Source organism: Giraffa tippelskirchi, chromosome 14 (genome assembly GCF_054371585.1).
Source record: "Giraffa tippelskirchi isolate mGirTip1 chromosome 14, T2T-mGirTip1v1.2.pri, whole genome shotgun sequence".
In the NCBI taxonomy this organism is placed as follows: Eukaryota; Metazoa; Chordata; class Mammalia; order Artiodactyla; family Giraffidae; genus Giraffa; species Giraffa tippelskirchi.
The window spans coordinates 42,930,283-42,945,754 of NC_137288.1; the positions used below are offsets into that span (position 1 = coordinate 42,930,283).

At 49.1% G+C, this 15,472-nt stretch overlaps 2 protein-coding genes across 4 annotated transcripts in view; both read left to right on the forward strand.

Annotated features, from left to right (window-relative positions):
- The first annotated feature begins 655 nt into the window (after positions 1-655).
- On the forward strand, positions 656-6,070 carry LOC145534676 (uncharacterized). The gene is made up of 2 exons (XM_081562733.1): positions 656-3,542; positions 5,855-6,070. The coding sequence occupies exon 1, from the start codon at positions 2,449-2,451 to the stop codon at positions 3,058-3,060; it is 612 nt and encodes a 203-aa protein (XP_081418859.1). The 5' UTR covers positions 656-2,448; the 3' UTR covers positions 3,061-3,542; positions 5,855-6,070.
- KCTD1 (potassium channel tetramerization domain containing 1) overlaps positions 3,874-15,472 on the forward strand; it is a 97,103-nt gene continuing 85,504 nt past the window's right edge. For all 3 annotated transcript variants that reach the window (XM_081562720.1, XM_081562722.1, XM_081562721.1), the window contains exon 1: positions 3,874-5,685. In XM_081562720.1, the coding sequence (XP_081418846.1) occupies positions 3,892-5,685 (1,794 nt within the window). In that variant the 5' untranslated portion in view covers positions 3,874-3,891. The remainder of the gene's footprint in view (positions 5,686-15,472) is intronic.

The window sequence follows — 15,472 nt, forward strand, 5'->3', positions numbered from 1 at the left end:
GCCTAAAGGACAAAGGTATACTGATGTAGGAGAGGAAACATAAAAAGCAACTACATTATTATATAACAGACAAGGTCAGAAGACTGCAATCAAAGAGTTGAATATGTTTCTTTATGGCACAAACTCACAAAGTATGGACTGAATGGGAGTAAGTAGGTGGGTTAGAAAATGGAAAGAAAACATTTGGAATTTTTCCTTCCAAAATAACCATGCCACTACTTTCAAGTAATCTAAGAAATGGAGAAGCACAAATATATATGTGATACTTTATAATGATAATAAAGAGACAGAAAATGTGGAGTATCTTGTTGAAGTTGTAAACCTCTTAGGGTAGCTGACAGTTAAATAATTGCAATAAATGCTCTATACAGTGCTGGAATCGTCTTTTATATGAAGAAGCTGTATGTTTTCTATGTGCAGAAGCTATCCTGCACAAGAAACAACCATCTTTACAAGGAAGGAGAGGCAGCTGTCAGTTTCAAGTGGTGAGCTAAATGGACTTCACGGTAAGGCAAAATCAAAGTGGAGGAAGGGAGGCTGGGCTCATATGCAGAAGATAACCAATATTGCTTCGCTACCACAATAAGAAGAAGAAAGAGAGGTCTTTTGATCTCCTCAATTTGGATTTGAGTGTGTGTGAACCACAGGATGTTTTTAAGGAATCATTTATTAAAGCTAGAATTGAACTCCTTTATGAACTCAGCTGTAATTCTGTGTTATTAGGTTTTAAAAATTAAGCAACATTTGAGGACGGTGTCAGTGTGTATGTGTTTGCGGTGGGCGGGGGAGGGTGTCCTTGGTGAACAGGTTTATAACTGCTTGGTTTTCCTGGGTGCTGTTCCTGGTAAATACACTAAGTATCATCCTGAAGAAGTCTTTTCCAATATTTGATGAAGTATCATTATGGGCAAAGAATTTTGGTAGCGTTTCAGGAGCCGATGCCACGAAGCCGATTCCCAGTCGCCCGATAATCAGGCCAAGGCGTACTTTCCAAGGTGCATTTTTTCGTATCTAATAATAGCGGGGGTCCTGCCCGTTGTTTGCAAAATATCCAGGCAGCCTCAAAAGCTGCTGTTTTTCCAACTCCGTTAAAAAGTTATTTGCGCTTGGGGTTTTTTTGGTTCTGCTCTTCCCCACCCCCGCCCCTGGCTTTTGCCAGTAGAGACCTGCCCTGGGGGGGATTTTGTCCTGGGAGCACAAAACTATTTTCTTTTCTGGAAATAAGTTGACGTCAACTGAGAGCTGTTTTTGGTTGCTTTGTTTCCCGGAGCGTCCAACCCAGCACACCGCCTTCGGCAAATTGCGAGCAATTCAAAGCAGCTCGCCCAGCGGGGAGGGGAGCCGGGGCGGAGGGAGCGGGGGGCACCCCTGCTGCCCGCAGAAGTGAGAAGACCTTGGGAAGCTGCTCCGCTCCTGGAGTGTGGGCCCGATCCCGGAGCACAGCCCCGAGCCAACGCGGCCCCTGGGCTCACTGAGTCCGCGGTGAGGGCCGCCGGGCGGGGAGGAGCCCCTGGAGGGGAACTTGCCGGGTGCCCACCTGAATTCTCCGCAGGGCTGAAATGCCCGGCCGGAGGGCTCCGGAGGCCCCCAAACCTGGGAGCATCCCGGGACAAAGGGCCAGCCCTCCGGAAGTAGCCAGTGCGGCTGATGTGTGCCAGGTCGTGTGCGCGGGTCCGCGGGTGCGACTAGCTTCGCTGCCTTGGGCTCCTTTCTACACATCCCCAGCACAGTGGCGTTTGGACACAGCCGGCCGCACCTCGGGGAAGATTCCCGAGGAGTGCCACCTCCGGATTCCAGCCCTCCCCCCACTCCTCAGACGGTTCTCTGCTGAGAGGAGGACTGATGAGAGTGTGGTGTGTGTGTGTCTCACCGAGAAGCGGGAGAGTGGGGTGTGTATGTGTGTGTTTCCCGGAGGAGCGGGAGGGGGCCCGCAAGGCAGTGACTTGCTCTAACTTGTTCACACCTGGCGCGGTTTCCCCAAAGCTCGGCGGCGTCCAGGGCCGAGGAGGCGCGCGGAGGGCGAGACTGGTCGCTGGGGAGACGCTGTCAACTCCCACTTTAGACGTCCATGCGGCCCAGAGACCTAGTCTTCCTTCCTTCCTCTTCTTTTTTTTTTTCAATTACAAATTGACGCATGGGTTACTTTTTATGCGCAAGATTATAAACTGCCCTGAAAGCAAGACAGAGGGCCTGGTGTGTGTGTGTTGGGGGGCGGGGGGCTGTCGCAGGGGACTACCAATTGAGTAGACCTCGCAGCCCAAGTGCTGAGAATTCGGACTGAGATCCGAGGACGCACACGAAGGGCTGGAGAGGCAGCCTCACCCGCGGGCTGGCCTGGGACTCGGAGTTGACCAGCGCGCTAAGGCGACACACTTGGACTCCCCGAGGAGGAGAAAGTTAGAAGGCATTCCAAAATCCGGAGATAGCCGGGGCTGTGCCTCCAAAGAAATGAGCCGAGGTCTCGGTAGGTCTGGGGGCGCTGCCCCCGGGCCCGGAGACCTGGAGGCGGTGACAAGGACGTGCCCGGAGCCTGGGCGCGCCGTGGGCGGGCGTTTGGCTGGAAATGGGACAGTGTCTCCGATGGGAAAGCGGGACCCGGAGAGCTCTCTGGCTGCCTTTCCAGTTTCGGAGGTGCCCGCCCCCGCGCGCCGAAGGCAGCACAGCCCCGAGGGCGAACGAATGGCGGTTGGCAAACTTGGAACCGAAGCGCGCCCAGGATCCGAATTGCCGGAATCGTGGCGGCGGCGGGGGCGGCCGAGACCCAAGTTCACTTTTTTCCCTCCCACCCGCCCCCAGGGTCTTAGGGACCGGCGTTGCCTGCTCCAACCAGGTGCAGCGCCTCGCCGGCGGGAGTTGTGTCAGTTTGCTTTGAGGCAGGAAGGCGGTGGCCTGGGAGGGTGGGGAGGGGTCCCTGGGGTCCCGAGCGCCTCTCCCCCGCGTCTCCCCTCCCACCCGCCCCTCCCAGTCTTTCTGCCTTCGCTCCTTCCCCAGGCTGGCTGGACCGGCGCGGACTTGCCCCAGACCTACGGGGAGCGCCCCAGGTCTTTAATGACAGCTTAAAAGTGGCTGTTGGAAAAGTCGAAAGGGATGAGGCGGACGTAGGGCGTGTTTCGCTCCTTTGCAAGAGTCGGAAAGAGAGCTGGGAGCCTTGCGGCTGGCCCCAGGCCCCCGCGCCTCGCCCCCAGCAAGTAGGTGGGGGAGCCGCCGCTGCCGCCAGCCCCATCCCGCTCCCAAGCCTCGCCCGCTGCGCCCTGGCCGCGGGCGCAGAGAGGGTGCGGGGCCTCGCCGTGCCTCCTCCACCCTGCTCATTAACCTGCCTGCTCCGCTCCGCTCCGGGCGGCCCCAGACACGGGCTTCTCGAAGCAGCATCCGCGGCCCGCCCGGTGCAGCCGCCTCCCCGAACCCCCGGCTTCGGGGGGCAATGAGGGGGCGGTGGAAGGGGCACTGCTCCTCGGGCATTACTTAGAGAAGCGAGACCGCCCCGCCCTCCCAGCCGGCCCTCCCTCGCTCCCGCCCGGGCCCGCGCGCCACTCCGCCAGAGGGTAAGTTGGGAGTGTTTCACCCCTACCGACAGCTCTCCCTCCCCTTCCTTTTTTTTTCCCCCTTCAAAGTTTTCTTCGGAGTGGGGAGAGGGGTTGGGAGGAAGAGGGTCCAGCCAGCCTCGGTCCTTAGCTCTGCCTGTCTAACGTACCCCCGCCTCCCTACCCCTCCATCCCCCGCGCGCCGCTGCCCCTCCGGAGCCGCGCTCCGAACTGACAATTGGCGCGCGGCTCCTTTAAGAGCCCGGCTTTGCCTCCCGGTAGCTGAAGGTCATTAAACACAAAAGCTCTCAGCGCTGCGGTCCAATATAGCGCATGCGCCCTGCCCGAGGACTGGCAGAGAGACGGCAATATGGCGAGAATGCCTGGCAGCGGGGACTGTAACACCAGCGCGGGCGGCAGCGCCGCCGCCGCTGCCGCCGAGAACAATGGGGAGCGGGGCGAGGGCGAGCGCGGGGTGGGGGGCCGCGGCCGCCGCCACAGCCGCCCGCACTACTGCAGCGCGGGCGAGGAGGAGGAAGACGAGGAGGAGGACGAGATCCAGGAGGTGCAGATAACGGGGGACGAGGAGGAGGAGGACGGAGGTGGGGGGCTGGAGGAGGACGAGGAGGAGGAGGAGGAGATGGGGCTGGACTGGGACGAGCCCCTGGAGCCCGAGGACTCGGCCGGGGAGGAGCTGGAGCCCGAGCCGGTCCATAGGATCAATATGGACCAGAGCGCCGCACTGGAGCCCGAGGCGCCGCCGCGACTGTTGGCGCCCCGGGCCCGCGGCGGGCCGCCCGGGGCCGGCGCCGAGCTGGACCCCGACGTGCTGCAGCGCCCCGAGCGGGCCCGGCTGAGCGAGAACACCCGGCTGGCCACCCGCTACGCCGTGCGCATCTTCCGGGAATACCTGAGCGAGAAGGCGCAGAGCCCGGACTTCGAGACCATGGACAAGGGGGCGCTGTGCCGCGTGCTGCGCTCCTTCTACGCCGAGGCCCGCTCCAAGAGCGGCCAGCTCTACAGCAAGTCGTCGCTCATCAGCATCCGCAGCTCCCTCAACCGCTACCTCAATGAGCCCCCGTACTGCCGCACGCTCGACCTCACCAAGGACCCCGAGCTGCGCAGCGCCAACCTGACGCTGGCCGCGGTCATCCGCAAGCTCGAGGAGCAGGGCGCGGGGCCGGTGGTGCAGAAGCAAGCCATCACGCGCGCCGACCTGCGCAAGCTCTACACCTCCAGCGTCTTCAGCACCAACACGCCCTTCGGGCTGCTCAACAAGGTCTGGTTCGAGACGTGCATGTACTTCTGCACGCGCGGCCGCGAGAACCAGCGGGAGCTGGAGGAGGACTCCTTCGGGCTGGCCATGGACGAGGACGGCCGCAAGTTCGTCTACTTCAAGTCCCTCGGGCCCTACCACAAGTCGCGCTCGTCGTCGTGGAGCAAGAAGCGCGCCGAGAGCAGCGACGAGGAGAACTTGCCGCGCATGTACGAGACGGGCACGGAGTTCTGCCCCTATGCCAGCTTCGTCAAGTACCTGTCGAAGCGCAACCCCCTGTGCAAGGCGTTCTTCCAGCGGCCCCGGGACCACTGCAGCGAGGGCGATGTGACCTGGTACGAGAACAAAGCCATCGGCAAGAACTTGTTGGGCACCAGGATGCAGATGCTCTCCAAGGCGGCCAAACTCTCCAAGACCTACACCAACCACTGCATCGGCGCCGTCTCCATCGCCACGCTCAACAGCATCGCCGGCATCGGTACCAAACTGGGCTCGCCCGCCCCGCAGGGCTGCTACGCCGAGGCTCTAAACGGAGCGGCTCGCCACCACTCCCACCACCACCCCACCCATCCCTCTCACCACCACCACCGCCCCCAGCCGCCCTCGCTGGGGAACACCTATATCCTCCCCAGAGACAGCCAGGTCGGGCCCGACGTGAAATCGGAGGCTGCGCCCAAGCGCGCCCTGTACGAGTCCGTGTTCGGGTCGGGGGAGATGTGCGGCCCCTCTTCCCCTAAAAGACTTTGTATCCGCCCCTCGGAGCCTGTGGACGCGGTGGTGGTGGTTTCGGTGAAACACGACCCCCTGCCTCTTCTTCCAGAAGCCAATGGGCACAGAAGCAGCAATTCTCCCACAATAGTTTCACCTGCTATTGTTTCCCCCACCCAGGTAACCAAAACAAAGTGTATGCATGAAGTGTTTCTCTGGTACCACTTGGAGACTAACTTGGGCTCACGCAGGTCTGAGTTGGGGGAGGGGGCAGTTTTTCGAAGTAGCAGATAAGCTGAATTGGATTTGATTTCACTGTTAGAAGCTTAACTCTCTTGATGCTTTTCAGGAAAGTTTCCACCTAACCGTAAAGGCTGTGACAGGGCCAGCTACCTAACACTCCCTGCTGCCCAGTAACGCTGAAAACTTCAGAGTTCGAACAACAAAAGGGTCGGCTCAACCCTCCTTTGAATGTCTGGGTTTTAGAAGGCAAAGCGTGCAGGAATACTGTGCATCTAAATGAAGGAGTTACTTAAAGTATCTTTGAATAAAGCAACCATTAAAATACTCTAGTACATATTCACACTAACTTAGGAAGGTAGAAAAGCAGTTATAAATGATTATTTATAACTTAGACGTGCCATTCCCACTTCCTGTAAGGGGCGGGTTTTGGAGAGTGGTGGGTGAGTGCCAGTTTATATTGTAAGGTGTAGTTGAATGTAAAGCAACCCTTTGGGATGTCGTTTTCATCAACTAAGTCACTTGTTGATGGTTTGGAAAGGTAGTGTCTGTACTGCCAGCCAGGCTCCCAGTTGGAGCATGCTTTATGTGCTGGGCTGTGTGGGCACTGGAACTTTGCTGTCTTTCCTAGTGCCATGGAGCTCTTGGTCTAGGGTGCAGTAAAGTGACGGCAAAATAGACAGTTGAGATAACAGCAGAGCAGAGTGGAAAGAACTCTGAAGTAAGAGTGCTAGCTCAGAAGCTGAGCCATCTCAGGTAAATCAGTTCACCTCTCTGGGCTTCAGGATCCTCAACAAAGATAAGGGAGCTGTTTGAGCATTAAAATTATTTAATTCTAAGTGGTTAGAATTCTGGGTTGAGATTAGAGGTTCAACTGGATGTTTGTCTTACTATTTTTCCTGGAAGAATATATTCATATTCTTTTAAAGCTAGATTTATCTTTTGGATACTGTGCTGTAGGAGCCAAAAAGCAGAGGTCCTTGGGGACCCTCCTCTGTTCTTCAGACAGGAGTAGCCACTGGGTTTTTACAGCTTGGCCCTCCCTGCCATCATGCAGAAGTAGGAATTTCAGCCCAGAGTTTGAGGGTGTAGGGCAGGCCTTTCAAGGCACAGATGTCAGGTACCTCTGTGCTTTTTCCAAAGTGGAAATTCCAGTTCTGGATAAACTGACCCTTTCAGACGTTGACGGGCTAATCAGCAAGCCTCAAGGCCAACTGAGAAAGGGTTTGTGAATGGTACTATAAACACCAGAGTTCTCTAAAATACACAAGACCCGGAGGCTGTGTGTCTTTCTGTCCTTGTAGTGCTCAGTACTTTCTGACAGACCACGAGGTGGTTTAGGGAGTTGGAAGGATGGTGTGGAGAGTTCTTTCTCCTGTATGGAGAATTTGGATTTGCTTTTTCTTTGAAAGCAGAAATAAATGATCACATTCTTCTGATAAAGTAAAACCCTTAAAATGTCCTGATTGCAAGTAGCGCCTGATTAAGAGTCAAAAGCCTAAGAGAGTTTATTAAAGTACCTATCTACTTGAAATAACAATGAAGCAGTTGGTCCCCTGGCGTCTGTCTACTGATTTTTTGACTCTAGCGTCACATGGAATCCTGACTTAAGATCCGCAAAAGATTAGGGGACCTTTGTTTTGTTGGTTTGATTTTGTTCTAAGAATTATAGCACTCTGTCAGTCTTTTATTTTAACTGAATGAGATCAGTCATTTCTGTAAACCTGGACACTGATGCTTTTATTCTTGAGTTCTTGTTAGGCAACTCTCAAGTTAAATGTAGATTTGAGTGTCCATATGTCCATATGTTGGTTATGTTATCACTATGCCTTTCAAACAGTATCTTAGCGAAGTAAGTCCTTTTCAGTTAAAATACTACAAAATGTTTCTCTGCTTTTGCTAATGTTAGAGTAAAAATTTTTTTCATCAGCATTAAGAAATTTAAGGGAACTATTTAGTAACTTCTGTAGAATTCCCTTCAGAAGTCTGAGCATTCTAAGTATGAAACGCATGTTCGATATAAGTACAAAGCTGATATTAAACTTTTTTCTCCTGTATTTACTAAAATCAGTATTGAGATTCAGGGCATTTCCTGGGGTTTAATGACTGGCTGGGGTTACTGGCCCAAGGCATCACTTTAGGTCGGCAGCTCCTCTGGCTGGTCATTAATCCGCAGGAAATGCCCTCTGTACCTCGAGCTTCAGTCATTATTACTTAATTATAAACATAGGCTGTCTAACATTAGTACAGGCTAGACTTTATCAAGTGGAATCACACTGAATTCCACTAAGGACTACTTGATGACACAGTGACACCCTGTTTGATTCTTTCTTCGTATTGGAAGTTTCTCAGCAAATGAAAAGCCTGTTACTATAAATGCATTTACTCTTTTTACTTCTTGAGGGTGTTCATAAGTGTATCACATATGGGACTGGCTGACAAATGAATGCATTCAAGGATTAATGAAGATTATGGAATTTGTGATTCTTTCACTTCATTTTGTGAAGTTCCTGGCTTTAGTTAATTTTGAAGGGGGTGGGAGGCTTGGTGGTTGTGATGGTTACCTTAACTGATTCACTCTTTAATCTCTTGACTGTCTGTGTTCAAAGTAACAGATAGTCTTAGTTCCCTCCCCTCCTCCACCCCAAGGCTGTTGTATCTAAGATGATCTCCTTACTGGTACAACTTCCTAACTCCCAGGTGGAGATTACATGGTACATATTTAAAGGCTTAGCATGCCTCCTGTTCGACCTCTTCATAGCTGTTCTCTTTGCATGAAAATGCAGCATTTTTCTTGCTTCATCAACACTTGGCAGCATTTGTAAACTTGTGAGAAAGGTGTTTTCAGTTGAAGTTACTTGACCCTAACCCAGATTACCTCCAGAAATACTTTCAAGGAATTCTGTAAGTAGGAAACCTATCAGTGGCGAGATTCTGGGGTTGGTGGTACACCTCCAGTGTTTTCTGTTTCATCAACTTCACTAGGGACCAGGGTCTGTCCTTCGAATCTCCAAGATGAAAATTAGAGCAGCTTCCCTGTGGGGCACACCCAGTGGTTCATGACCTTGCCTTTGAAGAAGCTGGATGCTGACAGGTCTTGGAAATCCAGTCTTCATTCAGGTGCTGTCATGCGGGAAGAGAGAAGGAATATTCGTTTTAACTACTTACTTGAAAAAAACATACATTTTACGTGTCATTGAAATAATCACCAAAGTCTTATTTTGAATTTGGAGACTAGGCAGGCAGGATACTCTTTTTTTTTCTTTTTTACTTAAAGATGGAATCAAACTTCTGTAAATGTGACAGGTACGTTCATGCTCAGTCATGTCCAACTCTTTGCAACCCCAGGGACTGTAGCCTGCCTGTTCCTCTGTCCATGGGATCATCCCGGTAAGAATTCTGGAGTGGGTTGCCATTTCCTCTTCCAGGAGAGGATCTTCCTGACCCAGGGATCAAACCCACATCTCCTACATTGCAAAGCGGGTTCTTGACCACTGAGCCAACTGGGAAGCCCCTCGGTTGAGACAGAAGGATGTGTTTAACAGTTACGTCAACTGTAGGTTATCTGTAGCGGTTAGGATTAACCACCTTGTGTAAAATGGATGTTTTCCTGATTTTCAATAATACTTCGTGGCTGTATTCTTTTTTCTCGTGCAGGAATGTTTGCTCTCCTTTATAGAAAGTTCAAATTGGTAAAGGAACTAAGTGGCATTAGCCTAAGTATGGAAGTTTCTTCATTCTTTCAGGAAACAATTGCTGAACACCTACTATTTTGGCTTCAGTACCAGAAATCTTTATAAATTAATCATTTTCCACTTGGCAAGTAGTCCCATTGGCAAGATTTTGGCCTCATTAAATATTAAAGGAGATTAAAATAAAGACAGTTAAAAGGTAAAGCACTCAATGTTTTGAAAGTCTGTTTTTGCAAGTCGTTTGGGAAAGAAATCTGTAATTTTATTCTTTCGTATTAATATTGCCATGAGTATCAGGTATATTATTTTAAATTGATACAAACCCACATATATGTCATGGGCACCTCACTCCAGTATTCCTGCCTGGAGAATCCCAGGGACAGAGGAGCCTGGCAGGCTGTAGTCCATGGGGCCACAAAGAGTTGGACACAATGAGTGACTGAGTGTGCATGCGTGCACACACGTCAGCTCACTGTCAAATCTGATCCAGAAAAGGGAGAAAAAAGTGTTTGCTGCCAAAGGAGAAAGTGGATGCCAGTCATCTAAATGTAAATCTTTGGATTACCTTGATTGAAAATCTGGCTCCCCTGACAAATGTTACGTAAAAGGCCATCCTCTCATCATTGTAGACAGATTTCAAGCAAGAAGAGTTTCTTCAAATGGGACTGCATGTTGTATATGAGACCTCTTACATTTTCCCCTTGATTTAGGCCAAAGCTCCATTTCAGTGATTTATGTAGGGTTCACTTGCAGGTTGTCATTTGGTGTCTGCATTGCCATTTCAAAAGCAAAGTTGATACAGAAGTTGCTTTGTGGTTATCTATGTTGAAAATCTTAGGACCAGACGTATAGACTAGGTATCTAGAACTTTTTTTTTTTTTAACCTCTCTTTGATCATTCAGTCATTCACTGCATTGTACCAATTAGTTAGGATGCCATTTGAAAGACTTCTTTTTTTTTTTCTTCCCTCTGGAGAATTTTTTTGCTGCCCCCACCCCCATACCCTGAGTGATGTGGGATCTTAGTTCCCTGAACAGGGAGCAAACCTGTGCTCCTTGTATTGGAAATTCGGAGTCTTAACCTCCGGACTGGCCGGGAAGTCGTCCTTTGGAGAATTTAGATACGGGGTAGAGAGGTGGGAAGTGATTGGTCTAAGAAGGGAAATTGATTGCCTTTGGTAAACAGAAATGAAAGAAAACATAGCTTTAGAATTTGAAACATTGTGCTGATAGACGTTTTTGATAGATGTTTTTATTTAACACTGCTGCTGCTAAGTCGCTTCAGTCGTGTCCGACTCTGTGCGACCCCATAGTCGGCAGCCCACCAGGCTCCCCCGTCCCTGGGATTCTCCAGGCAAGAATACTAGAGTGGATTGCCATTTCCTTCTCCAGTGCATGAAAGGGAAAAGTGAAAGTGAAGTCACTCAGTCGTGTCCAACTCTTAGCGACCCCATGGACTGTAGCCTACCAGGCTCCTCCGTCCATGGGATTTTCCAGGCAAGAGTACTGGAGTGGGGTGCCATTGCCTTCTGGTTTTCTAAAGATGCTGACTTCCACTCAGCCATTGTTACCTGAACCTCTTGCTTCCTGCTAAGGGTTGCCAAGAGGAGCTGGATTCAGAGGACATTGCAGAGGATGGGCTTCCAAGCTGATGTGATTCTCTGCTTGATGCGCGAACATTGCAGGAGAAACAGATGAACTTGTAAAGTTGTAGGCCCTTTGGGTTTTCAGAGTCGCGAAAGTTTCTCTTTGGCTATTCTTCGAGAGAGGATGGTCTCCTTCGAGAAGAGAGTGAGCTGCTTATGGTCTAGAAATAAGTGAGCGTTTTAACTTTTTGCGATATCTCACTAGAGCAGGGGGCTATGGACTGAAACTGAACCTGCATGTAGACGGGGTTTACCTAGCACCCATGACTATGAACTAGACAGTAGACCCCACTGAAGCCCCTTGGACTACTGGAGGCCCAACCTAATTAGATGTGTTTTAGATTTTCAGTAATTCTGCTTGGGTTTCTATTCAACACTTTCTTTACAGTCAGATTTTATTCCTTTTGGCTTATGTGTTAACAATCTGATGAAACCTTTTCTTCCCCCCCCAAAAAAGATCCATTTGTATCTGACAGCAAACTCTTTCTTAGAGACTGATTATTTTTTTTATCATAATTTTTTTTGTGTTATATCCTACATTTGTCCAAGTCTTGGGTCACAGCAACGAATGGGAGTGGGGAACATCTTCCACTATTGGAAGGCCAGAGTGTCTGAGCTTTAACTGGAGGTTTTGTCACAGCAGTTTGCTCTTGTGCTGCTTTGCAAACCCCAGTGGGAACTTCCTTTTTCTGGAAACCCACTGCTTTCTGAGATTTGTGATTTGTGTTTAGCAGTTGGAAGCAGTTCAGCTTCTGTGGGCCTTCCAGGCAATGAGTTTGGTAATATGGAGGAGGGGGGTACAGTGAGGTCCCAAAGGTGTGAAGGCACGGGTGGTGTAAGTACCTCCTCTGTCTAGTCCATTTCTGGAATCCTCAGAAACTGAGGAGACCTTGAGGGGAGCCCTGGACATCTGCCAGGCCCTCTCAGTTTTTCCCCATCATCAGCTCCATCTCCAGCCAAGGATAGGCTTTGAAAATCATCTTTGTAAGGCAAACCTTCCTGGGAATATCTATAGACTCCTTCACTCCCTGAATTACTGCTTTCCCCTGATCACCTGGCCGTGATCCCTGGCAGATGGGTGGTTTGATTCGGTCCGTAAGGAAAGAAAGTGGATGTGAAAGTGTTAGTCACTCAGTAGTGTCCGACTCTTTGTGACCCCATGGACTGTAGCCCTCCAGGCTCTTCTGTCCATGGAATTGTCCAGGCAAGAATACTAGAGTGGGTGGCCATTCCCTTCTCCAGGGGAACTTCCCAACCCAGGGATCGAACCCAGGGATCGAACCCAGGTCTCCCCCATTGCATTCTTTACCAGCTGAGCCACTTGGGAAGCTCTAGGCACATACAGAAGGAGGCAAAAATATGCTACCTGCAAAGGGCTGACAGATTTATGAGACCATCCGGCTGTAGGCTTCTGGGAAGAAAGGAGAGGAATTCGGAAAGGAATGTGGGAGAATGGCAGAGATAAGTGTTGCTTCCTTTGTGAATAATTTGTTTCCTGAATGTCAAGACTAGTTTGGAAGCTTATAATTGTTGATTTCTAGTTTTATTGCATGTCCCCTGTCCAGCTTAACTCACCTAGTTCAGTCCAGGCTCTCCCCATTCATGCCTATCCTTCCTCTCTTAACACAAGACAAAGGAAACTATGATTTATAGCACCGGGTCCCACGTGGGCTCTTGAGCTTGTGGATTAGTTCTGATGCCTAAACTTGCTGTGATTTTTTGCTATGTAGTTTTTAAGGAAGTTACAGGCGTTGAGCTGGTTCACCATCGTGGCTTATTTGCCATTCTGGGTGGACAGTTGGACCAGATCAAGGCAGGAGTGAAGGGACGGGGCGTGAGGCTGCAAGGCTGACATGTCACTGGGCTGCAGTCCAGGTACAAACGTGATTCCCTCCTTGCAGAGTCTGATGTCAACTGTCTCAACCTCTGACTGAGTCTGTAGTCAGGAAGTGGGGTGTAATCATTAGTATTAATAATAACCAAGATGAACCGAGGACTTTAAACTGGGCCCCCAACCGGCAGCCTCTGCATCACTTGGGAGCCGTGGGCTACTTGGTCTAATTTAATCCTCACACAGTCCTTCAAGGAGTTGTGGTTATTATTTCCACTTTACAAAGGAGGAATCCAAGGTTAATAGATGCTGACTTAATTCCCTGAAGGTCTAAAAACTGGTTAGTGACTGTGCTGGGATTTGAATCCAGGACTGTCAGATTCCAGAGGCCGTTGATTCCAAAACTCTTAGCTGTTCATATATAAGAATCCAGTAAAGAGAAGATGATATAACATTAGATTCATATCACTGCCTTAGGTGCTTTGCTAGAGCAACGTAAGAACTTATTAAAATACAGCAAAAGAAAAAAAAAGCGGGAACACAGACTATTTCCAGTACTTACCATGCTTCCGTTTGGCTGCCGAATCTAGGGACAGTATCAGCCAGACTCTTTGAGAAGCCCCATCACAGAGCACGTTAAGAGCAGACTCTGGGGCCAGACTGCCAGCGATCAATCTCAGCTCTGCCCAGAACCAACCTGTGCTTCGGTTCCCTCCTGGGTCACGTGGGGACAGTGGTCATCCTCACCTCCTAGGGTCATCAGTGTTCAACGAATTACTGTTTGAAAATTGCTTAACACTGGAGCGTTTGATAAACATTTGAAAAATGTTTGAAAAACATTTGATAAACATTTGAAAAACGGCTGAGCTTGCTGATGAAGTCCCAGTCTCATCATGTGAATAGCTCATCCAGATGCAGGGTCTTCTGCCTCCTTCTGGGGCGTCCGTTGCCTTGGGCCAGTAGCGCACCCTCTGGTCTCCTAGGAGGTGAGCAATCCCCGGAGGCTTCTGGCGCTGTGGCTCTCCCAGACCCCCTCCCTCTTGCTCACCTCCAGCTGTCCATCCAAGTGTACTTTACACCAAAGCTGTTTTTTTCCTCCCCTCTACTTTTCTTTGAGATTCCACTGAGATTCTTCTGAGTTTGTTCTGCAGACCTTCCCGTTGTTAGAAGGGGTAGGAGGCACCCTCTGGAGGCGTAATTGCCGCCCAGACTCCAGGGGATTCAACAAAAGTTGGCTTAGGTGGAGATCAACAGCTTTTCACAAGAGGCTAAATTTTATTTGGAATGGTTTGGGATTAGGGGAAGCAGTCATAATACATAGTCTTAAAACATTATGAAGGTTGTTTTGGCAATTGCTTTCATAAATTTTAATTCCAGTATTTTAGAAGTAGGGCCTGTATTTGCCTACATCATCTGTTAAGTTATATTGTTGTGTTTCCCTCCTGGCCTAATTGGATTATCATTTTCTAAGTCTTGACTTTGGTCTTGGAGACTATATAAAATCAACAGAAATTTTACTTAAAGTTGATGTGTACTAACACATGTTTTGAATAGACTACAGAATCAGGGTAATTGATTGGTGTTCGGATGCAGCATTTCTGACCAGTTAGTGACTTCTTCTGCCTTATTTTAATTTGACAGAGTGAACGCTATTATAAAATAGAAAGGATTGCTGTGATGATATGGGATCTGTTACCTCTAGCTTGCTCTTCAAATGACTACAGTATTGTAGTCCAATAGTATAAGTTTGTTGAGTTTTTAGAATTATATTATTAATAACTTTAATAATTCCATTTATTTCATTAAGCCAGCTCATCTGGAGTGTTGGTTTCTATCTTGTGACTTTTTCCTGACAAAATTATATATAAATAGATTTTAGCTATTTTCTTTCCATCTTGAACAAACATCTTACTGTTTTTTACTCTGAAAAAAAAAAAAGAGAGAGACTGGCAGTATATTTATTTTTCAGTGAAAAACATGTTGCTGCAGAAACACAGGGACCTAAATAAAAGTGTAACAAGAATATTAGAAAATGGATTATGCTAGCTTCATTTTCTTTTCTTCTCAACGTGATGTTCCCTCACACATTGCCTTTTTTTAACAGTAGGATGTTCATAGTGCTGGTGATTTCACTAGTTTCAGGATTATTTTTTAAGGAGGAGGGATGGTAAATTTCCAGGTATGTCTCTCAAGATTTTTTTTTTTAAACTTATGAAGAGGATCATAGAATCCTAGATCCCTTTTGTGCATTTAACTACTATCTCGAGTGACAGATTTTAGAAGCACCCCTTGGGATGTGAGTGGTGATCTAGGAAAAGTCAAGATGTTATACAAAATAACTCTGAAAGCAGGATTCATTTATTGAGCACTTACTGTGTGCAAGGGCAGGAATTTGGAGGTAAAAAATAACTTAGAAATAGTTAAAGGAAGACGCTGGAGAAGCTACAGTGGGAATATCTACATTGTAAGCTACAGTGGGCAAGTCAGGAGGAGGACGTGATGGAGGGGTTGACGGTCATGCCCCAGCTATTGACCGTTCACCAGTAAAGCCTGGGGAGT

What these genes read in the sequence shown, in the direction of transcription:
- LOC145534676 (XM_081562733.1), top strand. Translation starts at nt 2,449, where the DNA reads ATGAGCCGAGGTCTCGGTAGGTCTGGGGGCGCTGCCCCCGGGCCCGGA.